This window comes from Adiantum capillus-veneris, chromosome 11, assembly GCF_014529385.1.
Source record: "Adiantum capillus-veneris isolate H3 chromosome 11, ASM1452938v2, whole genome shotgun sequence".
In the NCBI taxonomy this organism is placed as follows: Eukaryota; Viridiplantae; Streptophyta; class Polypodiopsida; order Polypodiales; family Pteridaceae; genus Adiantum; species Adiantum capillus-veneris.
This window is the reverse complement of record NC_140941.1, coordinates 67400975-67428971: the sequence shown is the minus strand read 5'-3', so window position 1 is coordinate 67428971 and position 27997 is coordinate 67400975. Positions and strand designations below refer to the sequence as shown.

General features: G+C 44.5%; 1 protein-coding gene across 5 annotated transcripts in view; it reads left to right on the top strand.

The window, feature by feature from the left end:
* Window positions 1–267: 267 nt before the first annotated feature.
* Window positions 268–27997, top strand: part of LOC147447386 (vacuolar protein sorting-associated protein, putative (DUF1162)) — a 150823-nt gene continuing 123093 nt past the window's right edge. Inside the window, exons 1-6 of one of the 5 annotated variants that reach the window (XM_086523199.1) lie at window positions 413–473; window positions 773–850; window positions 13540–14413; window positions 19047–19159; window positions 19238–19343; window positions 19680–19723. In XM_086523199.1, coding sequence (XP_086379325.1) covers window positions 14407–14413; window positions 19047–19159; window positions 19238–19343; window positions 19680–19723 — 270 coding nt within the window. In that variant the 5' untranslated portion in view covers window positions 413–473; window positions 773–850; window positions 13540–14406. Of the gene's footprint in view, window positions 474–772; window positions 851–13539; window positions 14414–19046; window positions 19160–19237; window positions 19344–19672; window positions 19724–20171; window positions 20195–27997 lie in introns of those variants that run through there. The other 4 variants (XM_086523198.1, XM_086523201.1, XM_086523200.1 and 1 more) reach the window with 4 other exon arrangements.

Sequence of the window (27997 nt, the reverse complement as noted above, 5' to 3'; positions counted from 1 at the left end):
GGAGTCAAACAGGGACTGGGAATCAACTAAGTGTTGTAGTCTTTGACTAACCTGTTTTGCAACACACACACACCCACCCACCCACCCCATTGGTCTTGCTTTAAAGTTTAAACGAATGATAGAAGGCCAACCAAATATTCCCTCAATTTGTCTACGATGCGTTAGTTCAATTTTAGGCTTGAAAAAATGTACTAAAGACTGGTATTTCAATCTACTTCCATACAATGCACACTTCGAGTATACAATCCAGACATTTTTTTTCGTTTTTCGTTCTTCACTTCATGGGTGGTGGATTCTCTACATTTCGTGTGAGGAAGATCTTTGAAATGTAACCGAGAACTTGGGCGGAGGAAGAATGAGGCTCCCCATGGCGAGCATGTTAGAGGGCTTTGTCTCCCAGCTACTTGCAGACTATCTCAGTAACTATGTCCAAGGAATCCACCCCGAACAGTTCCGGCTGGGGCTGTGGAACGGTACCTCTCTCTCTCTCTCTCTCACACACACACACACACACACACACACACACACGCACAGACACACACGTACGCGCACAGAAAAACAAGAACACCACTCAGATATATCAATGATGCCCTGGTATAGCGTGGGTTTTGTGGGTATTGACATAGAGGGTATTACGAGATCAGCTTCCAACCTTACAAATTTTTCTCGCTGTGTTACGGAGTAGTGAATTTGCTGAGGTCAACTTGTGTTGATTGCTGAAAGCAATAGGTGCAATGTAATTTGATCTAATGATAATCAATACTCTTATCAGGTGTCGCTCAGCTGGAGAGCTTAGAGCTCAGGCTTGAAGCCTTTGATTATTTGCAGCTCCCAATTGCCATAAGCAAAGGTAATCACCCATTTTTTAGTCTTTGCTAGTCTTCACAAGAAATTTGTCTTTTCACACATAGCTACTATAGGGAAATCCTATGGGATGGTATGGTCAAGTAGTTGTATCTGAAGATAAGGTGGAAATGTTTTAGCATGGTACTTCTTGGTGTCGTTAAGTACAAATGGACCATAGGAAAAAAAATTAAGTCCTCGATGTTAAGCCAATTTCTCATTAGATTAATTTTGGCTGGTTTGTGATTAAGGACAAATAATTATTCTGGTTACTTGGGACTTGGCTGTTGACTAGAGCTGACCGTTTCCCCTTAGGTACAATGGCTTTGCATACTTAAGTCACGTCTTCATTCCTTTTGCAAGCAACAAGAAGCACTCTTGGCCGCCTCGGTCAAAAATATGCGCCGACGGCGAGTCTTGACACCTTTGGACATTTCAGACAAGGGTGTGGCAATATGTGCAAAGTTTTGAATATGTGAACCATGTGCTTGACAGAAGCCAAGAAATTCTAAAATGATGATGTGGCATCATGTATGGCCACCCGCACAAATGTTTAGCTGATAAAATGACTTTTAAAGTTGTTTCAACTTATGGCTCTTTTCCGACCGGGGAAAAGGGACACTAGACAATTATGACTTTATGAACTGGAATTCCCGATAATATGATACTGATTTGTTCTTGACTTGTTTAAGTGCAGGAGCTGATAGACGAAATGTATGTCACAAACTAGTGACGTGGCATACTAGGATTGCAGATTGTACACACCCCGCCCTGGCTGGCTGCAGTGCTGAAGTGGCAGGTAGGCCCGAAAATTCCGATGAAACGTTGACGTGGCAGTAGTGTACGGACTCCCCCCATTTGCGACGCAACATCCGGCTGAAAACGCGCCAGGCTGATTTGGCGGAAAACGTACGGAAAAGGGGCTGCTTTTTGGCTACGTTAATTCCGGCTTTTGGCTTACGTAAAACTCTACGCAAGGAGAGAGAGAGAGAGTTTTTATTAGTTGCTTTAATTTTTACAAGCAAAGTGAGAGAGAGAGAGAGAGAGAGAGAGAGAGAGAGAGAGAGAGAGAGAGAGTCTTGCTTTATTTTTGAGGGCTTTTAACTTTGAAGCTATTGGGGCTCTGCTTTTGGCATCCCTTGTAACCTTTAAATAAGTGTGCAGGCCTCCCACTTCTCAGAGCATTTGGACGCAGAGTATGAGAGTGAGAGCCTCCCACTCACTTGTACTTTGAGTTGCAGATTAATACAAAAAGAAATACCGAAAGGGGTGCCAGTCTTTCGGGCCAATATCTCTAGGCACGGAACTCTGCTGGGCAAGTGTCGAATCAAGTGTGAATTATGAACTGTTTTGAAGTGAATTCTTGTGGTGTCGCGGTAGAATCTCGACTTGGAGTGTCCACGTCTGTTACACAAAGGGTGGCCAGTCCAGAGGCACACTAGCCATACATGCATGCCCTGGACCTGTGAAGCAGCAGAGTGGTGTAAGTCTAACACCCCCTCTCAACACCTGATGCTGAATAAACCGCATGAAGCCGAAGATGTGAGGCAAAAAATGAAGATGTCTGTTGCGACGTGTGTAGCAGTATGGGGTGTCACAACCTCTGAGAGATCTCCATGGTAAAGTGCCGTCACTAGTAGTGTAGCAAACTGCTGTACTCCGCCAATGCAGTGTGCTGGTCTCGACTTAAGTGTGAAAGCAATTCCTTGTTGTGAAAGAAAAGTGCCAATAGACATGTGAGTGTCATGCCCAATAGGATCTGTGGTGTTTGTAGTCAAACCGTTTGGAGAAAATGGGAAAACCCAGGAACTGTCATGAGAATGACCAGAAGCCTGTCAATGCCTGAACTTCTAACCCAATGTGGCCAGGTGGCTAAGTTGTGTAAAACTCCAGGAAGGCCAGATGTAGCAATCTGCACTGTAAACGTCCTCCGAATCAAGGAAAGCCAGACTATGCAGTATGCAATGTAGAAGCTACCCTAAGCTGCAGCAGTCACCGATAGACCGCACGGACCACCACTGGATGGTGTCCTATCTGCAGGTAGGGTAATTCAAGATGAGGGGAAAGCCAGACTCAACAGTCTGCGCTGTGAAGGGCCTTTGAGAAGAGGTGTGGTCAGACCAAGTTGTCTGCACTGTAATCATCCTGTATGAAGAAGGGAAGCCAGACTGAGCAGTCTCCGCTGTGAAGATCCTCGAAGAAGAGGAAAGGCCAGACCAATCTGTCTGTGCCATCTTGCCTGTATCTCCTGCCTCCAATCCTCCGGTGTCAACCAAAACAGAATCCGTTCTGCACCAACGCCACCAAACCGCATCTCGGTGTGGCTCTCAATTGTTGGGTTAAAGGCCCAAATGGCCCCCTTTAATGTACATTTTAAAGGTTACTAACCTTTGTGAACTTGGCCACTAACTTATTAAATTGGTCCTTATACAATAATAAAAGGGATAGTGAGTTTTTACAAACTCACTCACTTATCCCCTTGAAGAACTTACGTGCTCTCTCTCTCGTGCTCTCTCTTTCCCTCTTTCGATCTGCTAGCGCCCTCCTTGCCTTCTGCACAGCTCCTCTCCAAGGTGCACTCCCTGCACATTCTCGCGTGCTCTTTCACTTGCACACACCGCCGCGCGCTCATCAACTGGTATAAGAGCCCGATTAGGGTTTGCCCCCAAACCTGCAAACGTTGAATTTCAGCCAAGAAGGTCAAGTACGGAGAATCTCCTTTAAGTTCATGGAAAAAGACATGTATATAGATGCTAAGGAAATGGGTAACACTATCCCCATTGTACATACCCCAACTTTCAACAAGTCAATAAAGAGCTCTATTTCCGTGTACATGATTTTTGTTAAAGATTCTCAAAATGAACCTAATGCTTTAACAAAATAAAATACAAGCAACCAAAAGGAATTAGAGTTATCCAATTTTCTCAAGGGGTTTCAAGATGTTTTTATTGACGACATCCCTTGTGAGCTACCTCCTAAACGAGATAATGATGACCATGCAATTGAACTTCTTCCAGGAAGTTCACCGCCTAACAAACCTCCTTATAGAGTTTCTCAAGCTCAACAAGAGGAGATTATGCGGCAAGTGCATGAGTTAGTTGAGAAAGGCATGGTTAGTTTTCACGCGAGTTTTTGTAATTTCGTCGCCAAAGGACTCGTCCCCGGACACTAGAGAGCTCTCGGCAACCAAAATTGACATAAAACAGACTGAAATTAGGTCAAAAATAGGAAATTACAGGTTATGACAGCAAAATACAGGTTTTGCAAATGATGTATTAAGGCGTGGGAATACTTTTGCTAGGTCCCCGCTACCCGAAAACCCTGAAATTGCCGAAAAACAAGCCCTAAAACAGGTGTTTTAAGCAAATTTCAGATTTACGCAGGTTTTTGCAAGTGTTTTTATGGTGCGATTACATTGGGGAAAGTGCAAATAGATGCAATCTACGCACATTTGACAAATTTTGTCGATGTATGACCATCTGTGGCTCAATTTCATGCAATTTTGATGCTACAAATTGGGGCTTTTGCGCTTACATGCTTCTAAAGGCTGTGTATTAGCCTTATGTATGTCTTCTGAAGTTAAAAACAACTAAATTTGTTGTTTTGAAGCACAAATTCGCTCGTTGAAATTTCCTGCGCATAAATTTCAGAAATTGAAATTTGTGCCCAAATCGTCCTATTTTGCCCTAAATTGCTCCTGTGACCATTTGGAGCTGTAGGGCACATCTCTGTGAGGCTATATTCCGACTTTTGCGCATTTTGCCCAAAAATTCAGCGTATTATCCCTCTTATTTCGTGCAACTATGGCCTCATCTTCTTCGGATGTGAAGAACCTCTTCGAGATTAGGAGGTTCGATGGAACAGGTTTTGATCTTTGGAAAGACAGGATTCAAGGAATCCTATTTCTTAAGGATTGCAAAGGGGCACTTGAACAAGTAAAGCCATATACTATGACGGATGAAGCATGGGTTAGCATGAACAGAAAGGCCGTTACAAACATTAAAATGGCCATGACCGATGAGATCGTCATTGATGTGAAAGGTCTCACGACTGCTTTTGATGTGTGGGAGAAGTTAAAGGGAATGTTTGAAAATACGCCTGTCAACCAGGTGCACTTGATGTGAAAACTTGTTGGCATGCAACTAGATGAGTCCAAGAGCGCGGGAGAGCACTTGTCATCATTCGCAGGTACTTTGTCGCAGTTACAAGATTCTGGCTTACCCCCTTTTGATGATAAGCTGAAAGCTATCTTCTTGCTTATGACCTTACATGAGTCATGGGAAACTTTGGTGGTTTCGTTGTCCAATAACCCCAATTTGACCTTTGATGGTGTTAGGGGTTCTATCTTGAATGAAGGAAAGCAAGTGGAGAGGGAGGCAGCTCTGCCAACATGGTTAGAGGCAGGACAGAAAAGAAGAATGCTTATGCACAAAGGAGTAAGAGTAAGAGTAAAGAAAGGGGAAATGCAAGCAAAAGCAAGGGTGATGTGACTTGCTATCAATGTGGCAGGAAAGGTCACAAGAAACCCGATTGCAGGTACTATAAAGCTGAGTTAGAAAGGAAAAAGAATGGCGGAGACAAAAAGAAAGAGTAGAAGGAAGTCAAGGCAGATGCACAGGATAGCTCAAAGGACAAAGAGAAGGCCAATGTGGCTTCTAGTGTCGTGATTAAGGAGCTGTTAGATGTAGAGGACATTTTGTGTGCCACTTTGTCAGATGATGATGCTTATGACTTTGATGCCTCTCTAAATGTTCATTCACAGGACATGCAGATCACCAAGAGTGATCTTATTGATGCTTTGTTGACTGTCAATGATACATTGTCCCAGACTTGGATTGTTGATTCCGGTACTTCATTTCATGTGACTCCTATCAAGGAGTGTTTCTCTACTTTTGATGCGGGCAAGCGTGGCCATGTATACCTTGGAAACAATCATGCATGTTCCATTGAGGATATTGGCACCGTGCATCTCTCCATAGATGGCACGAATGAGCTTGTCTTGCATGATGTTAGATATTTGCCGGGAATCAAGAAGAGTCTGCTTTCTGTTGGTCAGATGGATATGCATGGTTACAACATCTTGTTTGAGAGAGGATCATGGAAAATGACCAAAGGCTCAAGGCTGATTGTAAAGGGCACAAAGAAAGGGACACTTTACTGCATGCATGGAAAGGCCGTGTTGAGCAAGTTTAATGCATTGGCTAAAATTAACTCTCACACGGAGTTGTGGCACAAGAGGCTTGGCCATATGAGCCAAAAGGGCCTTTCTAAGCTTTGTACTTTGAACAAGCTTGATGCTAAAGGCACAAAGCTTGACTTTTGTAATGAATGTCAATATGGCAAGCAAGTAAAGCGTTCTTATTACTGTGGTGTCTCTCGTAAATCTTGTGTGCTTGACCTTGTACATTCTGATGTATGTAGCATGCCTACTAAGTCTATGGGTGGTGCATGTTATTTTGTCTCCTTTGTTGATGATCATTCTAGGAAAATTTGGGTTTATTTGCTTAGGTCTAAGGATGAAGCCTTTGTTGCGTTTAAGAGATTTCATGCATTTGTGACCACCCAAACTGGTAGAAAGCTAAAATGCTTGCGTACAGACAATGGGGGGGAGTACACAAGTGCTGAATTTAACAAGTTTTGTGAAAATTTGGGCATTAAGAGGGAGCTTACTGTGCCATACAGCCCCTCTTCTAATGGTGTGGCTGAAAGATTCAATAGGACACTTTGTGAAAGGGTGAGATGCATGCTGTCCACAGCTAATCTCTCTCATGGATTTTGGGGAGAAGCTTTGAAAACTGTAGTGCATATATGCAATCGATCCCCTCACATGTCTTTGAAAGGTGACATCCTTGAAGAGGTTTGGTCTGGCAAGCCTGCTTCATATGATCACTTACGCATTTTTGGTTGCGAAGCTTTTGTGCATGTTAGACCTGAGTTGAGGAGTAAACTAGATGCGAAGTCCATTAAAGGCCTCTTCATGGGATATGGTGAAGAAGGCGAAATGGGTTACAGGATTTGGTTATCTCAGCTCAAAAGGGTTGTACGCAGCCGGGATGTTGTTTTTAATGAGGCAAGGCTGCTTCAAAACAATTGTGCCTCAAAGCATGACCATAAAAGGGTGAAATTTCAACATGACCAGCCACCTGATAGGCCTAATTTTGACCCTTAGAATGCACCACAAATGGCTGAAAATGTAGATGATCCAGTGGTGTTTGAGCCAGATGATGTTGGATAGCAAATTGAGGCTCTTGAAGGGCATTTGCAGCCAAGAAACAATGCTGAAAATGGTGCTGAAAATGATGTACAGCAGCTCATTGTTGATGATTTTGTCGTGCCACCTGATGTAAACCCATTGCCGGATAATGTGGATCATTGGGTGAGGCGGTCTACTCGTCAAAGACGGCCTGTGAGTCGATATGGCCCCTCTTTGCATTACATTATGTTGACGGATGAGGGAGAGCCTCTTACGTATAGAGAGGCAAAGACATGTGAGCACAGAGACAAGTGGGAGATTGCTATGCAGGAAGAGATTAAAGCCTTGCATGCTAATCATACTTGGCATTTGGTTGAATTGCCCGAAGGAAGGAAGGCTATTCCTAACAAATGGGTGTAGAAAATCAAAACTGTTGATGCAAAACCCAAGTATAAGGCAAGGCTTGTGGCAAAGGGATATGTTCAAACCAAGGGCATAGACTTTCAGGAAGTGTTCTCTCCTGTTGTGAAGATGACCACTTTGCGTGTATTGTTTGCCATTGTGGTTGCTCTCGATTTGGAAATGGACCAAATGGATGTACATACCGCTTTCTTGCATGGTGATGTGGAAGAAGAGCTTTACATGAAGCAACCCGAGGGCTTTGTCATCCCCGGTAAGGAACATTTGGTATGTATGCTCAATAGAAGCTTGTATGGGCTGAAACAATCATGTAGACAGTGGTACAAGAAGTTTGATCGCTTCATGCTTAAACATGGTTACAAAAGAAGCCATGCAGACCATTGTTTGTATACCAAACGTGATGAGGATCGCAGCCCTATCATTCTTGTGCTCTATGTAAACAATATGTTGATAGCTGCAAAGAAAAGAAGCACTGTTGATGCTCTTAAAGGGCAGCTGAAATCTGCGTTTTCAATGAAAGATCTTGGGGCAGTTGAACATATACTTGGAGTGCGTGTTACACGGCAAAGAAACAAGCGCCTATTGTATTTGTCGCAAGAAAAGTACATTGAAAAGGTGCTGGACAGATTTAACATGGCTGAAGCAAAGTCTCTTGGTGTGCCATTACAGCCATATGTCAAAATCTCCAAGGATGATTGTCCCAAGTCAAAGGAAGAAGCCAATGACATGCAAAGTGTGCCTTATGCTTCAGCTTGTGGTTCACTTATGTATGCTATGGTTGCTACTAGGCCTGACATAGCCATGCAGTGGGAGTCGTGAGCCTGTTTATGGCTAATCCAGGCAGGTTGCATTGGGATGCAGTGAAGTCCATTATGAGGTACTTGAAAAAGACTAAAAACAAATGCCTCTGCTATGGTAAAGGACCAATGGAATTGAAAGGATTTTGTACTCTGACATGGCTGGTGATGTGGATACACGGAAATCCACAAGTGGCTATGTATTTACTCTTGCGGGAGGTGCTGTTTCATGGTGTTCTAGATTGCAAAAGATTGTTGCATTGTCTACGATAGAGGCTGAATATATTTCAGCCACTGAGGCTTCCAAAGAAGCTATTTGGCTAGCACGCCTATGCAGTGAGTTTGGTTTGCCTGCCAAGGCACCTATGCTTGGTTGTGATAGCCAGAGTGCCATATGTCTGGCAAAGAACGCCATGTTTCATGCACGCACAAAGCATATTGATGTGCGGTATCACTTCATACGTGAAGTGCTTGAGGATGGCCTTATTACATTGGTTAAGGTCCATACATCACAAAATCCAGCAGATGCTCTCACTAAGTGCTTACCCAAAGCACAACATCATCTATGCATAGAGATGGTGGGCCTCTGTGAAGCGGGCCTCTGTGTCCCTGCTCATCAGTGTGACTCTGTCCTGTAGCTCTCTCCGTACTAGGAGGGCGATCCCTCCTGATCCCCGTGATGCTGGCTGCCTCCCTGTGGACCTCCTAAATGAAGACTCCCAATGATAGCCGCGAACATGTGGGAGACCTCTCTCCTGGCGCTCATGTGTCTGTGAGCATGATGATATCCCTCCCCTCCATCACCTCCTCTAGACGTCCTGGCTGAGTCCATAAACAACCATCACAATTCCATACCCCGATGGTAACCTCAGAAGGTGCCGCTTCCTTGATGGTCTCCATAGTCTCATAGGCCGCGAATCCCTATGCGATGGGTTTGCCATCCACAAAGATCCGCCCATCCCGATAGAATGCCTTCTTACCCTCCCTCCTTGCTTGCATGATTTTTGGCATGCAAAGCTTTTGATGCTCCACTTGGGTTTTGGTGAGGTCCTCATCAATGTATATTGGCTCTCCCGCCAATCCTCTCAGTGCGATCCTCTTTTTTAAGAAGGCAATCTTGTTCATGAGGTCCTTGAATTGTAGCATGAGGACCCTCTTTTGCGGGTCTTTCCCTACTCTCCATGCTTTAGTGAAGGGGGTTGTTGTGTATCCCAACTTGGCACACAACGTGCACCCATCGCTCTCCGGTGATGCCCCACCCTCCTCCTTGATGCCGCTCACCCGCACATTAAGCATGCGGGCCTCTCGCATTTTCTTCTCTTCGAGGGTGGCGTGCATCCATAGTGTCTCTTCATGCTTCTTCTCCTCCTTCACTTCCTTTTTGATTTTGTTACGGACTACATCCACCCATCCCTCCTTGGTGGCTTCCATCTTGACCTCCATTGCTTTGGTGAGCTCCTTGGTGATTTCTTCTTTTCTTGTATTTCTCCTTCTTCCTTGAGCTCTCTTGATGCGGCCACTTCTTCCTTCAAGGAGATGATCTCCTCCTTGAGTTTCGCATTCTCTAACTCGAGGCTTTTGATGGTCTTCTCCATTGCTTCCATTTTCTTCAATAGCTTGTTCTTGATGTGAGTGAGTGTGGAGTCCGTCTTAGTCTTGTTCTCCTTCACAAGGGCATGGAGCCCCGCCTCGATTTTCTTGAGTTGGTCCTCCATGGAAGTCATGGCGACCTCCAATAGTGAAGGAAGAAGAGAGGGGGGGAAGGTGGGGGGGAGGTCACTCCAACCCCAACCCCTCCATGTTGGGTTGGCTAATGGCGTGGGGTTGGATGGCTGGATGGGGAGGCTGGACAATTGGGATGGTGCAGAGCTGTTGGATTGCTGACGGACGAGGGTGCTGCTGCCTGCCGTGATGGAGCAGACTTCAATATGCAAGTGCAGGTGCGATGGTAGTGTGCACAGTTGGCGCAACTGTGGGTAAAACGGCAGGGGAGGCAGGTGCGATGGTAGAGAGAGAGAGATGAATACTATTTAACGTCTTTTGAAGGCCAAAATGATCTATGAGACAACAAAGTTACAACATGGTGGAGTCTAGTACAATGTCTAGGTACAAAAAGATAAAGATAAAAAGTGGGGTGCTAAAAAAAAAATCCAAAAAATCCAAAATCCCTACCTACAAAAGGGTAAGGGGGGGGGGGGGGGGGGCGGGGGGCTCATACAATATCTGATACAAAGGTTGATACAAGGCTGAGACAAAAGTGGTACAAGGGCAGATACAAGAGTGAGCACTATATACAACCCTCATGAGGATCACAGGAAGTCCATCATTGGTCGCTGGCGGATCTCATCAATCTCCTCCATGGTCAGTAGTCTGACCGGGCGTCGTGCATATCGGGCCACGGTGACCCGAATCCGTTGCTGTACTCTCCGTCGATGCTATGTAGCCCTCCTCAGCTGTGGGCGCCTAGATTTCCCCAGCTCAGTTGCTTGGTCGATCAACGTGCCACTGGCGTGAGGAGACTATGAGCTCTACTGTGGTCGTTGCACCTCTGGTTGCACAATGTCCGCTCTACAGAAGAAGTCTGTGATCCATCTTTGAGACTAGCTAGCCTCTCCTCTCAACAAGCTCTCTGTGTGTCTTCGTAGCTCTAGCAAGAACAATCCCATACATCTTTGGTCCTCATACCTCATGACTCTAGAAAGTGGTCCAAAACCCTCTCTGAACAAGCAATGGAAGCAACCTCGCATCTCATAGTAATCTGGGCAATGGCATACATAGTGCAACTCTGTCTCAACCTCCGTATGACATAAGGGACATGTCCTGGCCTGTGCTTACAATCCGATGTTGTCACGTGACACATCCAACCCTATGCGTCCGTGGACAAGCTACATCATGATCAGGGTTCAGTCAGTCCAATCAGTCTAGATTTAGAAGTGATCTGGCACTTTTGTGAGTCTATTCGTAGACCGTGCATGCCCAGTTACTTAGTGTAGATGCATATCCTCTGGTTGCACACAACATGATCATAAGCATTCCATCAGAATCCATCAGAATCCTTCAGGGAAATTTTCCAGTGCATTTAGCCTACTTTACCTATTTTTGACATTTTTCACTTATTATTTTTAAGTGACTTTTGTTGGAAAGTAGGTAGGGCAATTTTGCTAAGTTTGTATATAAGCAAACTAGAGCTAGCACTATTTGGCAGAAGAGGCAGTAGGAGCCAAGCTCAACAGGCAACTTCTCAAGCAAGAACCCCTTAGTGGATTTCCCTCCAAGCAAGAAGAGCCATCAACCTAGCGTTTTCTCCAACAAGCAAGCCTAGCGTTTTTGGACATCATCGCCAGCAAACTCTCAGACATTGGCGTTTTTCAGCAGGTCTTCACCGCAAGAAACCCCTCAGCCCTAGCGTTAGTAAAATCCCCAAATCGCCCACTTCTGGCCTAGCGTTTCCAGCAGATAAGACCTCAGCCATGCAGCATTTTTCAGCAATGAAGCAACCTGCACATTCAGCCCTAAAAGACCAACAGATTCAGCCCAAAGATCATCAGTTTCAGCGTTACAGTAGATGCAGATTTTATGCCATAAAGACCAGAAAAATCAGCGTTTTCCATAGCGTTTTTGGCAACAACAGATTTCAGCCCATAGCGTTTTTGGACAGCAGCTCCACACTTGCAGATTTCAGCCCTAGTGTCGGCCTCGTCATCTCCGTCGTCGTCGTCGACGTAGCCTAGACTTGCATCAGTCACATGCATTCAGTTTGTACCAGTTTGTGCAATCAATAGTAGACCACTCTCGCTGACGAGAGTGGGGCCTTTGGAGGAGGGTTTTACAACGTCTCTGGTGTCGTATCTCTCTTCTCTCTCTATCTCTCAGTCTCATACACTTGCACGCACAGTGTCCATTCACTTGTTTGTAATCATTGCACTCTCTCATTAAGAATGGAACGCTCTCCCTTCCATAAGAACAAAACGAACCTTGAGCACAGTTCGGAGCACTCATCTTGAGCAAAGTTCAAACATTCATTCCGCTGTACCTAACATTGGTATCAGAGCTTTGGCAGTGTTGTGTATCACTCAAGGAAAGAACCACAAGAATCACAAGATTTTTTTTTTTTTTTCTTGTTGTGGTCGCACGAACCCAAGTTCGCTTGGGCGTGTCGATTCCTAATCGTGTTTTTGAAGAGTGATAGGAAACCCAAGAAAGAAGGGCTTGTCCAGCCTCCCCTTGTGCCTCGTTTCACTCATTGAGAGCGGACCGTGCCTTTAGCGTCCGGCCAATCGACGTGAGGTGGGAAAAAGCAACCTTGGTGTGAGCGCAAGGCCGCCAAGGGGTGCGCCCGCGGAAAAGAGTAGAACTCGGGTGAAGAGAAGATCCTTCTCAAACACAAATTGCAAGAAAAAGAAGCAACTCAAGAACCCCAAGAACCAAGACCCCAAGAACCCAAGTTCCTCGTGAACTGAAGAACCCAAGGCCCTCAAGAATCCAGGTTCCTCGTGAACTTAAGAACCCAAGACCACAAGAACCCACAAGAACCCACGACTTCAGTGGATGGTCATCACTCTAAGCGGAATGGATACTTCGCTTAGAGGTGATGAGCACGAGAGAGGCGAAGAAGAATTTTCCTTACCAGGAGGTTTTTCCGACCCTCCCCATTCTCCATCTACGCCAAGGATTGCACTAACTCCTATAGAGGCTTTGAAGTAGTTGTTTCTGGAAAGAAAGTTAAACGCGAAGAAAGAGAAGCAGAAAGAAAGGCCTACGAAGAAGAAATGGAAGCCATAGATCGTGAATACGAAGAAAGCATGGCAGCCATAGAGCGTAAGTACGACTTGGAAGCCAAAGAAAGACAAGTCAAATTGGATCGCGAGAACAAAGAAAGTCAAGCCAAATTTGATCGCGAGAACAAAGCCATCAAAGAAAAGAGCGACCAACACATGAAAGAGTTCTTGCGACTCTTTTCTCAAGTTCAGGCACAGATGCAAGAGATTTGGGAAAAGGAGACTCTCTCAGTCTCTTCTTCTCCAAAGCAAGAAACACATGATTTGCATGATGATGATTTGAATGACAATTATTTGCATGATGATTTGATTGACAATGATAAGCATGATGATTTGGATAACAATGATAAGCATGATGATTTGGATGATAATGATGAGCATGATGATTTGCATGATCAAGATGTGATTTCTCACAAGCATGATGATTTGCATGAAGATGACGTGATTGTTCATAAGGATGATGAGTTAGTTGATGCTTTTTCTAGCGAAGCTAAAATCGTTTTTGCAGATTCGATCAATCACGAAGGATCGATCTTGGCTCTCAAGCCTAGGTCCAAAGAACCCCCTCAGGAAGAACCGATCTTGACTCTCGAGCCTAGGTCCAAGGAACCCTCACAGGAAGTATTATGTGTACGAATGATTAGTCAGCACGCATTGTTCGAGTGTTTCATTCGTGATCGTTTCCTGTATTTTAGTCAGCATCTTTATGTGATCCCTTTTCACAGGCATAACATATTGTACGTTGAGCACGTTACACTCATGAATGAGCACGGATGTATGCGGATTGTTCATGAAAAGGTGAAATGTTTGCATTCAAGAAAGTCACATTCCATGTCTCTTTCTTGGCACGACACAGTTGTAGAAAGAGCACAAGAAAGTATGAGCATCAAGCATGGGCATGTCCATTGTGATTTGCCACAGTTGATTGATTTAGATCAGAAAGACAAGATTCGATCTCATTGTTTGCGCGTGTGTGGTGAACGGTTGGGCACTCCGTCTATTTGTTCATCTACATTGCATGCACAGTCTTTGAGGAAGACAATATTTTTTCCAGTCACTTTACATGGAATGGGTATGTTCATGTTTTTGTGTTGGAAGTGGTTTTAGGAATTTTCAGCCATGGAGATTCTTGAAGAGGAAAGAAGCAGGATTCTAGACGAAGTTGAAGCATTGAAGGAGCCACAAAAGACTTTGTGTCGCTTTCGGCGCGGCCCAAAGAAGCAAGCATTGCAGACCTTTATGAAGTTCAAGTACCGCACGATCCACACATCAGAGTGGGCTGGCGAAGAGTCTCTTCCAGGATTCCAGATGCTATTGGCGATCTCCCTCGACGCCATACAGTTCGGTACCAGTACCTCACTTTGAAAAGGAGGGGATGTCAGGTGAGACATCCAACCCTGTGCGTCCGTGGACAAGCTACAACATGATTAGGGTTCAGTCAGTCCAATCAGTCTAGATTTAGAAGTGATCTGACACTTTTGTGAATCTATTCGTAGATCGTGCATGCTCAGTCACTTAGTGTAGATGCATATCCTCTGGTTGCACACAGCATGATCATAAGCATTCCCATCAGAACCCTTTGGGGAATTTTCCAGTGCATTTAGCCTATTTTACCTATTTTTGACATTTTTCACTTATTATTTTTCAGTGACTTTTGTTGGAAAGTAGGTAGGGCAATTTTGCTAAGTTTGTATATAAGCAAACTAGAGCTAGCACTATTTGGCAGAAGAGGCAGCAGTAGCCAAGCTCAACAGGCAACTTCTCAAGCACCCCTTGGTGGATTTCCCTCCAAGCAAGAAGAGCCATCAACCTAGCGTTTTCTCCAACAAGCAAGCCTAGCGTTTTTGGACATCATCGCCAACAAACTCTCAGACATTGGCGTTTTTCAATAGATCTTCACCGCAAGAAACCCCTCAGCCCTAGCGTTAGTAAAATCCCCAGATCGCCCACTTCTGGCCTAGCGTTTCCAACAGATAAGACCTCAGCCATGCAACGTTTTTCAGCAATGAAGCAACCTGCACATTCAGCCCTAAAAGACCAGCAGATTCAACCCAAAGAACATTGGTTTGCAGCCTTACAATAGATGTAGATCTTCAGCCATAAAGACCAGAAAAATCAGCGTTTTCTATAGCGTTTTCGGCAACAGCAGATTTCAGCCCATAGCGTTTTTGGAGAGCAGATACACACTTGTAGATTTCAGCCCTAGTGTCGGCCTCGTCATCCCCGTTGTCGTCGTCGACATAGCCTAGACTTGCATCAGTCACATGCATTCAGTATGTACCAGTTTGTGCAATCAATAGTAGACCACTCTCGCCGACGAGAGTGGGGCCTTCGGAGGAGGGTTTTACGTCGTCTTTGGTGTCGTATCTCTCTTCTCTCTCTATCTCTCAGTCTCATACACTTGCACGCACAGTGTCCATTCATTTGTTTGTAATCATTGCACTCTCTCATTAAGAACGGAACGCTCTCCCTTCCATAAGAACAAAAGGAACCTTGAGCACAGTTCGGAGCACTCATCTTGAGCAAAGTTCAAACATTCATTCCGCTGCACCTAACAGATGTATCTGCTAGTCTCCATCCGAAGTTGGTGTAAAGATGTGCGTATCTGGCCAATAGCACACCATATCCCGTGAGATAAGTGGGTGTGCATGTATCTGGGCCTCGGCACAAAACCATCCTTAGTGAGCTGGAGAAGATGCTCCCTATAGAAATCCATCTTTGTGCCCAACTCCTGTGTCGGTTGAATCCAAGTCCTTCTGGTATCCAACTGAGTCATGTCCTGGCGATTAAGCCTGGTGATCTCGGATTGTGTAAGAGTGAGAGAGGGGGCATCCAATGAGTACTGGAAGGGGGGTAGTCAGTCCATGCTAAATCCATGTAGCTCAAACCATGATGTCATCTCCCAATACCAGCATGTCGTGTCTCCCTGCAAAGCTAACTGTCAAGGGGACTCAAGTGCTAAGCGGGCATATCTGTCTCTAGGAAGGTCCCACTGACGGTGTATAAAGGAGACTGGTCTGGTAAGCGCCTCAACCGCTATGGGGGGGGCAGCTAGCTCTGCTCGAATAATGTCATGTGGTATTGAATCCTTGGCTCTAATAAGCCGTGCAATCATAGAGACCAGAGGCTTCTCCATACCTCCCCATCCATGAGAGCAACCTTTGCTCCCGTGGTGGTCCACGGAAGGCCCCCACATTTGAACTCCGTATAGCAATGCAGAAGCCACTAGAGTGTCAAAAAGCCAGAGACGTCCAGTGTCAAAAAAGGGCATGATCCACTACTACCCCAAAGGGCCGGGGTGCAAGTGTGAAGTCCTCAATATAAGAAAGAAAGCTCGGCATGGCCATAATATAATCCACTGTGCTAACCTCGTGACGATGTGGGAAGCAGGTAAAGCCGACTGCTGCTGGGAATCTCTGTAAGCCATTAAGTATAGCTATAGCGATCTCTTGGACGCAAGGTTGGATCAAAACGTGTGACTGATCCGTTCCGTACCGTACCGTACCGTACGGACGTTATGTACGGATCAGTACCGTACGGAACGGTCCGTACGCCGGTTTTTTTTTTTTTTTTTGGGTGTGGAAAGCCCGTACAATGCTGATTTTAAATAAAAATCCAAATCTCTTGCAATAGTTACACAGTATATGGTTGTCTTGTAAAACGTGTCTTTGAATGTCTCTATAAGTTGTTGGCTTCTCTCTTGTTTTTTATTGGAAATGTCCTAGAAAATTTAGTACTTTGCGGTTTTTTTACAAGAGCACGTATTTTTACGTACGTAAAATTTTTTCCTGTATGGAACAACGTACAGTACGTACATATACGCCACGTACAGTACGTTTGGTACCACCTTGCTTGGGCGACATGCGAGAAATGCTTGATATCGCTAAGGAAAGCTTAAAGACAACCTTGGATCGGGCCTTGAGATGTCCAACCAGGGATGTGGGTGTACCTAAAGTTAATGAAGGATTCTGAGACAATCCGTACTGGCTAGTGCTCGAAATTACCTTCGTGGTGTTGGGGACCATTCCAGATTATTAAGCGGCTTATTGCCTTACCTTACAAACCGGATCTACCCTCCGACATTCTTTTTCACCCTGTGTTCCACGTAAGCCGCTTTAAAGGAGCGGTTGGGACAAAATGAACAAGTCCTACCTATGGAGGAAATTCCGAGTTTGGAAGGTACCTCATTATGCACGCTTGAATCTTGATCAAAGGGTCAAAAAGTATTGCAAGGCTACCTACCCTGAGGATTTGATCAAGTAGAAGCATCGTCTCGAGTCTAGTGCTACTTGGGAATCGGTAAGATTGTCGGAAGAGTCGTTTCCCCGGTTTTATAACTGAGGATATTGTTGAGGACAACAATCACAAACAAGGGGGGAAGTGTTTCGTCCCAGACATTAGGATGGGCGCGTGAGCTATATCTAGCCAAGTGTGAACATGGCCTTATGTCTAGAGCGGTTAAGGAATCCTATAAATAGGACCCTAAGGTCATTAATGAGCAATCTTGTGTGATCACCACATTTGGACTCTAGGCCCTTGGCAGCTCTATCTGCACCTGTGTTGGTGTGGGCTTGTGTTGGTGTGGGCTTGATGGTCTAGCCCTTGTGATAGAGGCTAGCCTATTGGCTGCAGGTCTCAGGCTTGGGGGTGAGCCCGTGTTGGCTCTATGGATGGGGTATGAGTTTGATGTGCGCTCTCTACATTCGTTTATGTGTGAGTATGGCTTGTGTCATGTGTGCAAACTGGATCCGGCGAGGGAACAATGCTTCTATGCGGTTGTTATGTAGCACCAATATATAACCATGATGAAAGGCCTTTCTAGTTGTGGGACGCTGGTCATACATCTTTTATGATCATGTTAAGGGCAAGGGTACCTATCTAAGAGCCAAGGCAACAGATGCTTTGAAAAAGCAAGTTGCCTCAACTTGCTAGTTTCGGTCATTGATACAGGGAATGATTGCCCAATGCAGTCTGCTTTAGACATTGCTTATGTACATTCTCTAGACATGGGTGGATCTAGCGCATCTTCATGAATCACAACATACGAAAACTTCATTTATGAAGTTCTGAAGAAGATTAATTGAGCATTGAAAATGGACTTTTCACCAATGACCTCGCTATAAAAGTTACAAGAGCAGCTTGTAGACACTTGTTGAGTGTGTCTCTCTTGTTTGATTGTATTCTTTGAAAGAATAAGGTCATTTTGGGTTTTGTTATTAACTTCTTTGATGCTTGGTCTTTGGTGTTAATGTGTTGAGAGTTATGTTTTTTCTCTCTTTTAGGTCTCTTAGAGATGTGAGTGCAAGTGTCTCCTTTCATCGACCTTAAACTAAACTTAGTTTGGCTTTTAGTAAACGGGCCTCACTGGCGTCAAACGAAGAGGGATGCGGTGACGCTTTGAAAGGATCTCTTTTGTTAGTATAAGAGATAATATTTATTGTGTTTTTAAGAAAGTTTTGTATGACACAACTTGTGTCTATGGAGAGGTAAGGGTTTTTTTGTTCTCTAGTTAAAAAGTTAAGACAAAACAAAAGCCATAATTATTAAGAACAGAACTAGGAAGGAATTTTTCTTTCACTTAAATAACACCGATTAATTAGTAAAATGAAACATTTTGTTTCGAAAACAATTCTTGAAGAACTAAACATTTGTGTTTATTGGATATTGATTCGCTTCAGTCTGATACGGTTCACGCCTTATCTGTTTTTAAAAGAGCTCATTTTTTTAATTATCTAACTTTTGCACCTTAAACTAAACTTAGTTTGGCGTTTTTGGCACATATGCACATATCTCTCAGTTTTTCAGCCTCTTAGACTTGTTAGTGCAAGTGTTTATGTTTTGTTCAATTAGCAACTTAAACTTTTGCCTAGACCAAACGTTCTTTTGGGCCAACCTCTTGTTTAGAGTGAACTTAGGCTTCAGCTTTTCTTGGATTTATCTAGATTTAACAATTTATTGGTTCTCCAAGGCAGTTGCATCTTTTATAAGTTGGTGTTCTGTCGTATGAATGTTCAGGGGTGGTAGGGAGGTTGAAGATACAAGTTCCTTGGAAAAAGCTTGGAAGAGAGCCAATTCTCATTGGTCTTGAAGACATTTACATATGTGCCTGCCCTCGTGATGAATTTGAGGCATGTATCACAAGGAAAACCAGTCGAAAGGGAGTTTTAGGTTTACTGCTGGTGTCTAATATTTTGCTTGCATTTTAGTGGAAAAGTGAAGCTTTGGAAGCTAGATCATCAGCTGCAAAGAAAGCAAAGCTTGCAGCTGCAGAATTGGCTAAGTTATCGGCCAGAATTTCAGGTCACATTTCAGGTACATGCTTATACCTGGAACCTACTGATTATGCCTGCATTACAGTCTTTCCAATTTCAGTAAGGTCACAGGTTTTCTATATAAATGGCACCTGTTTGTCCCTGGGGTGGTTCCCAAACCTATCTATAATACAGTTTTCTTTTATCCTTTAGTCGATTCCAATCACCTTGCCCACATCATCTAAATTGAGCATCCCCATTGTTCTTTATGTGGAGGAAGTGGTAAAAAATATTTCAATGCATCAACATACTCACAGTGGACTTAGTGTCCTCTTTTTTGTGTTCTATCGACATATTTATTCTTCTAACTTTTCTTTGGCTGGTTTTGAGGTTACAGATGATCATTCAAACCAGTCCTTCTTTTCGTACCTATCAACCAAGGTAATCTCTCTCTCTCTCTCTCTCTCTCTCTCTCTCTCGTAACCTCCTCCCGTAAGCCCTCCCCTCGCCACAGCCCCTCGCGTAAACCCCCCCCCCCCCCGCTCTGCAATCCCACCTCCACCCCCCACCCTCCCCCCCTCGCGCTTCCACCCCCCTGCAGCCTTGCCCCTCGCCACAGTTCGCGCTTGCACCCCCCTGCCCCCCCCCCCCCCAAAAAAAAAAAACAACAGGTACAGCAGGTACAATGGCCAAAACTGCAGCAAATCAGAAATCAGAAATGAGAATTTTGCAGGGGAAAAAAGCATTTTTTTTGGCAGAATTTTCAGAAAATTCACAAAAAATTTACAAGGTTTTACAGGAAATTGCAGAATTCAGACAGTGCAGAAATTGCTGATTTTCAAAAATTGCAGAATTGGCAGAAAATTGCAGAAATTGCATAAAGCGTCGTTTTGATCGTATTTTGCAGAAATTGTAAGAAATGCACGCCATGTATGCTTAGTGTGGAACATGTATGCATAATGTGGAACCACTTGTGCGTGTAAAGTCAATTTTCTCTCTTCTCTCGTTTTTTGACACCGATAAAACATGAGGAAGCAAAATGATAAGGCCGACCCCTTAGAAGATGCAGTTTCAAAGTGCAAAGAAGAAATGGTTGAAACCATTAACAATATCAACCGCCAACTATTAGGGACAATAAGAATGCTCGAGGATCGCGTTTCGGCCCAAGAAAGCAAGATCACGACAATGGGAGATCGGATGACGACCCAAGATGGAGAGATTGCATCACTCAAGAAGGAGCTCGCTGAGGCACGCTCACGAAACAGGGTTGAAGGAGAGTTGCAACCCTCTGTGATAGAAGAACTAAACACAATCAAGAGCAAGTGCGAGCCATCAAAGAGGGGGAAGAGCAGCATAAAGAAATGACGACTGCTTGGGTGGACGTTATATTACAAAGACTCAACAGAAAGTAGATGAGGCTGCGAAATGGATGGAGGTTGCCAAAAAAAGGGAAAGCAAGGAAACAACGTCCACACCCACCCTTATCAACCTGACATTAGAAGAGGAGAAAAGAAGACGTGTACGCTCTACATGTGAGAATTTGCGACTTTAAAGACAAAGATAATGTAGACAAGAAGGTAAAAGAACTCATGGCTTTGATGGGGGTTCATGAGCCGATGCACTCAAGAGCTTGGAGAGTGGGTAACAAGAAAAATCTCGAAAGAAAGGGCACTCATCCTTCGTTTTCCCTCCATGGAAGGAAGAAGTACTTTTTGAAGAAGAGACCAACTCTTAAGAAGACGGGCATCTTTCTCGGGAATGATCTTACCCTCTCACAGGTCGCCCATATATAGGAAGTAATGCGAGAGATTAGAGCGGCAAGGAAAAAAGGTAAGATTGCTTTCTACCGAGATGGAAGAGTGGTGCGGCCCAAAGAAGCAAGCATTGTAGACCTTTATGAAGTTCAAGTATCGCACGATCCACACATCAGAGTGGGCCGGCGAAGAGTCCTTTCCAGGATTCCGGATGCTATTGGCGATCTCCCTTGACGCCATACAGTTCGGTACCAGTACCTCACTTGAAAAGGAGGGGATGTTACGTGACACATCCAATCCTATGTGTCCGTGGACAAGCTCCAGCATGACCAGGGTTCAGTCAGTCAAGTCAGTCTAGAATAGGAAGTGATCTGACACTTTTGTGAGTCTGTTCGCAGACCGTGCATGTCCAGGCACTTAGATTAGATGCATATCCTCTGGTCGCACAGAGCATGATCATTAGATTCCCATCAAATCCCATCAAGAGCATTTTTAAAGTTCATAGACCTATTTTTCCTATTTTTGACATTTTTCACTTATTATTTTTAAGTGACTTTTGTTGGAAAGTAGGTAGGGCAATTTTGCCAAGTTAACATATAAGCAAACCAAAGTTAGCACTTTCTGGCAGAAGAGGCAGCAGGAGCACCTTGGTCAACAGGCAACTTGTTAGTAAGACCAACCCCCGCGACAACTCTGGCATTTCTCTCAATAGAAGGCCTAGCGTTTTTGCACCAGATCAGCCAGCGTTTTTGCACTTGCAGATTCCCGTCGATAGTAGAACCACAAATCAGCTTAGCGTTTTGCATTTGCAAGACATCCGGCAACAGCAGAATCAACAAAAGCCGTAGCGTTTTTGCGAGAAGACTTCAAATCAGCCCTAGTGTTAGCAGATTCCTTAGAAGATAACAGAATTCAGCCCTAGCGTTTTTGGTTGCAGATCAGCCCTTGGCGTTTTGCAGTTCCATCGCAACGGAATCCACAGTAGCATCAGCGTTTTCAATTTTCAGCAGTCAGACATCACAGAAGAAGTCCCGAATTTCGCAGATCTCGCCTTCCCGCAGCAGATCCTCGCCGCATAGTGAAATCCATCAAGGTTTACAGTTTCAGCCCGGAAAACGCAGATTTCAGCATCTGAGTTTTCAGCGCGTTGTTGTCGCATCGTGGTCATCGACATCGTCACTGACATAGAGTCAGAATTCAGCAGATAAAGATTTGCTGATTTAAGCCCTTAGCGTGTTCAGATTTGAGGCCGTCTCGTCATCGTCCTCATTGTCGTCGACATCGTCGGCAAGTCCAAAGCATTGTAGAGATTTGTGCAATCATAAGTAGACCGCTCTCGCCATAGAGAGTGGGGCCTTCGGAGGAGGGTTTGACAACATTCTGGTGTCATATTCTTCTCTCTCTATCTCTCAGTCTCAGCACCTTCATTCACAGTGTTCATGCACTTTGTTTGTGTCCATTGAACTCTCTCACTAAAGGAACGGAAGGCTCTCCCTTCTGTAAGTAAAAGGAACCTTGACAACAGTTCGGAGCACTCATCTTTAGCAAAGTTCAAATTCTCTTCCCCTGCACCTAACAATGCTAAACCAAAAGCTTCAAGGTAAAGATTCACATTCCGAGGAATATCTGCTAGGTCTTCCTCCTCCATTCGCTTCGCATCCAATGTGAAGTAGGTGTTGAATTTAACCAAGAACCATCAGTTCACTTTACCTTCTTACTTTCTTTCTTGTGCTAATGTCTGTTCTGGAACGAGTATCTGCTCGCTTTCGTCCAATTTGGGTTGTTCAGGCACACCGGCTTCAAAAGGCATTAAGAGACTCGAATTAAAAAAACATTGTGAATCCTCCAAGTATTCTGGCAGCTTCAGTCCTAAGGAGATATCATTTATCTTTTCGGAAAACCTGGAAAGGTCCACACTATGTAATGCTAAGCTTACAAAGAAGCCGCTCCTTTCCCTTTTGTTTTCTTTCTCGGTCGTGCCTTCCCATAATGTAAGAGCACCCAATTTTTCTCCTTCAATTTGAAATCGCGACAATGGCGATCTGCTGCCTTTTTCTGTCTTTCCTGAAATTTCTGCAAAGCCTTTTGGACCAAGTCCCTCGTGAACTGGTCGGCTTCAAAGAAAAATCTTATCTTTCGTGCTAAGGAAGGGTAGAACCTTCGTAGCAAAGTCAAAAATCTCAAATGACACCTTCCTCATCAAAGAGTTGATCGTGTTTCTTAGGCATATTCCACCAAAGGTAAAACCTTTCCCAAGTAGTCTTCTGATCCGACAAAGAAGACTTCAGCAAATCTAGTACCACTAAATTAGCAATCTACTATTGCCCGTCAATCTGCGGGTGGAACGATGACGAGAACTGCAACCGCGTGCCTATGTTCTCCCAAATAGCCTTCGGAAACAAACTCGTGAACTTGGGGTCCTGTCGGAGACAATTGTCTCAGGCATGCCATGTAATCTGAAGACCTGTGCAATAAACAATCGTGCCCATGCTGTGTTCTGGGGAGATGAAATCCATTGCAATACTTTCCCAGGGCGGGTGGGTATGGCTAAAAGGGTGTAACAATCCCTATGCTTTATGCCTGTCAAACTTGACCTTCTGGCATACCAAGCAATTGCGCGCAAACTCGTCCACATCCTTCTTGAGTCTCGGCCAAAAGACGTTTCTCTCTACCCCTCTCAAGGTGGTCGCAATGCCGCGGTGACCCGGAAAAGGCGGACAGTGGCATTGGGTTAGAACCTTTTTCCTCAACGGTTGTCCAACGCACAACATGGTTTTCTTCATCAAGTAGCCATCCCGAATGGAATAATCCGCTACTATCTCCCCTTTCTGTATTCAACTGAATACATCTGCAAAATCTGTTCTGTGGCGTACTGACCGACCATATGCTCGAAGTTCCTTTGATGTATTGCAGAAATAGCCAGAACCAACGGCTTTCGGGACAAAGTATTTGCCACCAATTTCTTCTGCCCTTGCACATGGACAATCCGGAAGTAAGCCGTGACAAGAAGTTTTGCCCACCGCATCTGCTTTGTCCGATAGCTGCTTCTGTGACAAGAAGAAGCGTAAACTCCCATCATCTGTGAAAATCGTAAAATCGGCTCCGAGTAGGTAATGTCGCCACTGAATAAGACAATGGATAGCCGCCAAAAGCTCTTTCTCACAAATCTGTGTTGTCAATTCTGGCCTTGAGAACAATCGCCTCTCGTAGGCAATGACATTGGCATTTTTGCATTAAGACCGCATCCAGACTACGACCACAAGTATCACAATATACTTCAACCGACTTTTGCAACTCCGACAAAGTCAAAACTGGTCCCGTAGTGAATTTCTCTTTCAAAGTCTGAAAGGCAGTCACTCTATGGGTTCCCAGGAGAAAGGGATTCCTTTCTGTGTCAAGATATGCAAAGGGAAAGCAACCTCTGCAAACTTTCTAATAAACCGCTTGTAGTACGAACACAATCCCAAGAAGCTCCTAACTTCATGGAGATTCTTCAAATCGAGCCAATCACGGATAGTCTCTTTCTTGGCCGGATCCATTTGCACTCCTGCTGCTGACACAATGTGTCCAAAAAGTGTATCTCTGGTAGGAGAAATTCACTTTTCTTCGCTTTAATCACTAACTTGTGATATCGTAATGCCTGAAAGACCTAAAGCAGATGATCTCTATATTCTGTCTCATTCTTGGAGAAAACAATGATATCGTCAAAGAAAGTGCCAACAAATAGCCTGTACTCTCGATCCATCGTTCGGTTAAATGTCGCAAGAGCATTGGTTAAGCCAAAAGGCATCACCAAAAACTCAAATAACCCAAAAGTTGTCCGAAAGGCTTTCTTATAGACGTCTCCCGGCGCGGTTTGGATATGATGATATCCACTCTTCAAATTAATCTTGCTAAAGCACGAGGATCCTTGTAATCTGTCGAGTATATCATCGATCCTAGGAATCGGAAATCTGTTCTTAATGGTGATTTTGTTGAGAGCTCTATAATCGATGCGCACATTCTTCAAGATCCGTCTTTCTTCAAAACCAACAACATTGGAGAGCAATACGGTCAAGTACTAGGCTGGACAAGACCCTTTTCCAAGAGGTCTTTCACCTGGTTCATAATCTCTTCGTTCTGGGCTCAGCTCACACGGTAAGGTGGCCGGTTCGGTGGCGTGCTTCTAGGTATCAGATCAATAGTATGATCTTCAGGATGAGCGGTGGTAACTCGCCTGACAGGCCCTCTCAAAAGCAATCGGCATGAGTGTGGAGAAAATCTTGGCGTTCTTTTGTTCAGGTCAAAACATATTCGACCTTATCCATCGTTCAGTTCTCTCCCAAAAAAAAAAGAGTAAAGAAACTGAAGTTCATCAAGTACAATCTCGGAGCCCTTCATTTGTCAAAGTCACTTTCTCAGCCCGGTAGTCAACCACGACGTTGTTGTTGTGGTACCAAGGGATTTCGAGTAGAACGTCACAACCTTCCAAGGCAAATACGTAAAACTCCTCGTGTCCTAAAACACCCCTTCATTGCAAACGAAGTTTGCCAATGCTCGGTGTAATGGCAACATCCCGTCCGGGTGCCACTCGAACTACCTCCGCCTATGGCGTGAGCCTATCGGACGTAATTCTAAATTGAGCTGCCAATTCCAAGTGAAAAGAAGTTGGCCTTGGCTCCTTCAAAAGAGCTTCCTGATCTTTCACTTTGCCCCAAAAGCGGCAAAGTTTGAACTTTCATTCATTTGATTCAGTTCAGGCCCCACGCAATGTGGTACCGGTTCTGCTTTTTATCTACCTTTTCTGCCACGTCCCTCAGCTGCTCTAGAACTTTCTGGCCTTTCTTCATCCTGTTCATTTGGTGCCTTGCTAGGGCACTTCACGGAGATATGCTTAGTTTCCCCGCATTTAAAGCACTTCCCCTCCTTATGTAGAAAGCTCTCTCTTGAGGAGTAAGCTTGGGTCGTGCATCCTTATCTTTCTGTTCTGGGTCGCTCTTTCTCTTTCTACTCTCATTTTCGAAGTCTGTTCGACTCTTTGTGTCATGATCTCATCTGTGGGGTAGGTCAGACTGCCAAAGTGAATGGCAAAACCCCGTTTCTCATGGCTCATCAACTCCTGAATGGAAGCTGACATCTGTTCCAAGCAGTGATCTTGGATCTCTGTAGGAAGACCCAAGGTAAACCGCTCAATCTATTCCTTGAACAAGATCTTCTTAAATGAAGAGGCGGGTAGAAAAGAGCTCCAGAATCTCTCGCAATAAGCGTCCATTGTATCCTTCTTGGTCATCCGAAGATGGTTCCAAGGAGTTCGTATATCACGTTCATACTCTGGAGTCAGCCAAGAAGAAAGAAAAAGCCTCTTGAATTTCAGCCATTTAACTGGCGCAGTCTTGTTTAATAGAAGCGTGGACCACCAAGTTTAAGCATTCCCCTTAAAGTAGGAGACAACTCTCCGAACTGAGTGCTTTGAGTAACGCCCTCCCGCAAAAACGTTGTCAAACTGCTGCAAAAGACAAAGCCTTCGAAGCATCTCTATAACCAGAAAACGTGTCAAATTTAATTGACTGTCCACCTTTCTTAAACTCTTGGACTTTCTTGCTTTTGTCTTCCAGAAAGTCGTACTGGTTGGCTTTGTAAAAATTATTCTTCTTTGCATAAAAGTTGCTGTAATCAGAGTCCGAACTGTCTGTAGACGAGTCCTCAGTAGAACTGTCAATCACGGGGTAAGATTTAGACTTTTTTGTCTTTTTCTTGCCCTTTCCAAAGCGTGGCTTTTTGCTTCGCTTTTTGCCTTTTCGGTCTTCTTCGCTCGAGTCAGATGAGCTAGAAGAACTGCCGAAATAAGAAGAAGAAGAAGAATTGGGTTCTCCTTCAAATCGAACACGCTTCTTCTGTTTCTTTGCCTTTTCAAATGTCGACTGACGACCCAAACAACCCGGGAAGTCAATGCCTTTCTTCTGCTTTTTGCCATGCTTTTTAGCTTTGTTTTGCGCGTCAAAAAGCTGAGCAATTCGTGCATCAACCACCTCTTCTAATTCTTTCTCTGTATACTTCTTAGGAGTAGGAGGTTTCTTGAGAGCGGGTTTTCGGGGTGGTTTTGTGGTTTTCTGCCACTGCATGTGCACCTCCTCCAAAGAGGTCTTGCTCATATATTTTGCCATTTTCGAGTCCTTGAAAAAATTAAGCATCATCTTTGTTGCGTCGGCAATCAATCGTTGACGCTCCATCTCTCAACTCTCCGCTTGAGTAGGTTGAGGTGGGCCATACTCCTTGCCTGAATCTTTGTTGTGATCCCTTTCCGCATCTCCGGATGCAGAGGGAGTCGATTGATCTTTGCCTGAAGCCATAGGTGCAGCGGAAAAAAAATTGGGATCGGATTTCTCGTAGAAGAGAAATCGGCCGTGCTCTGATATCATTGTAACAGACTTGGACACTCCAAGTCAAGAATCTACCGCGACAGCACCAAATAACCACTTCAAAACAATTCACAGTTCACAATTTATTCGAGATTGGCCCGTCGGAGTTCCGTGCCTAGAGATATTGGCCCAAAGACTGGCGTCCCTTTCGGTATTTCTTTTTATATTAATCTGAGTTCGAAGTACAAGAGTGCGGGCAGGCGCTGACACTCAGACTTTGCGTCCAGATGCTTTGAGTTGTGAGTGGCCTACCCACTTATTTAAAGAGTACAAGGGTTGCTAAAAGAAGAGCCCCAAAAGCTGAAATCAAAAGCTTCAAAAGCTTCAAGTAAAAGCTTCTTGAAAAATAAAGCAAGAGACTCTTTCTCTTTCATTCTTGCTTAGTAAAAATAAAGCAAAAAGCTTTTCTCTCTCTTTCTCAACTTGCGTAGGAAAAGCAAGTCTAAAAGCTGCCCAAAGAAAACCTGCCGCTGGTATTGGCTGCCGGAAATCACGCCGCAAATCGCAGGCTGCCACGTCAGCAGCTGTACGGACTGATCCACGTCAGCTTTTCAGGGATTTTC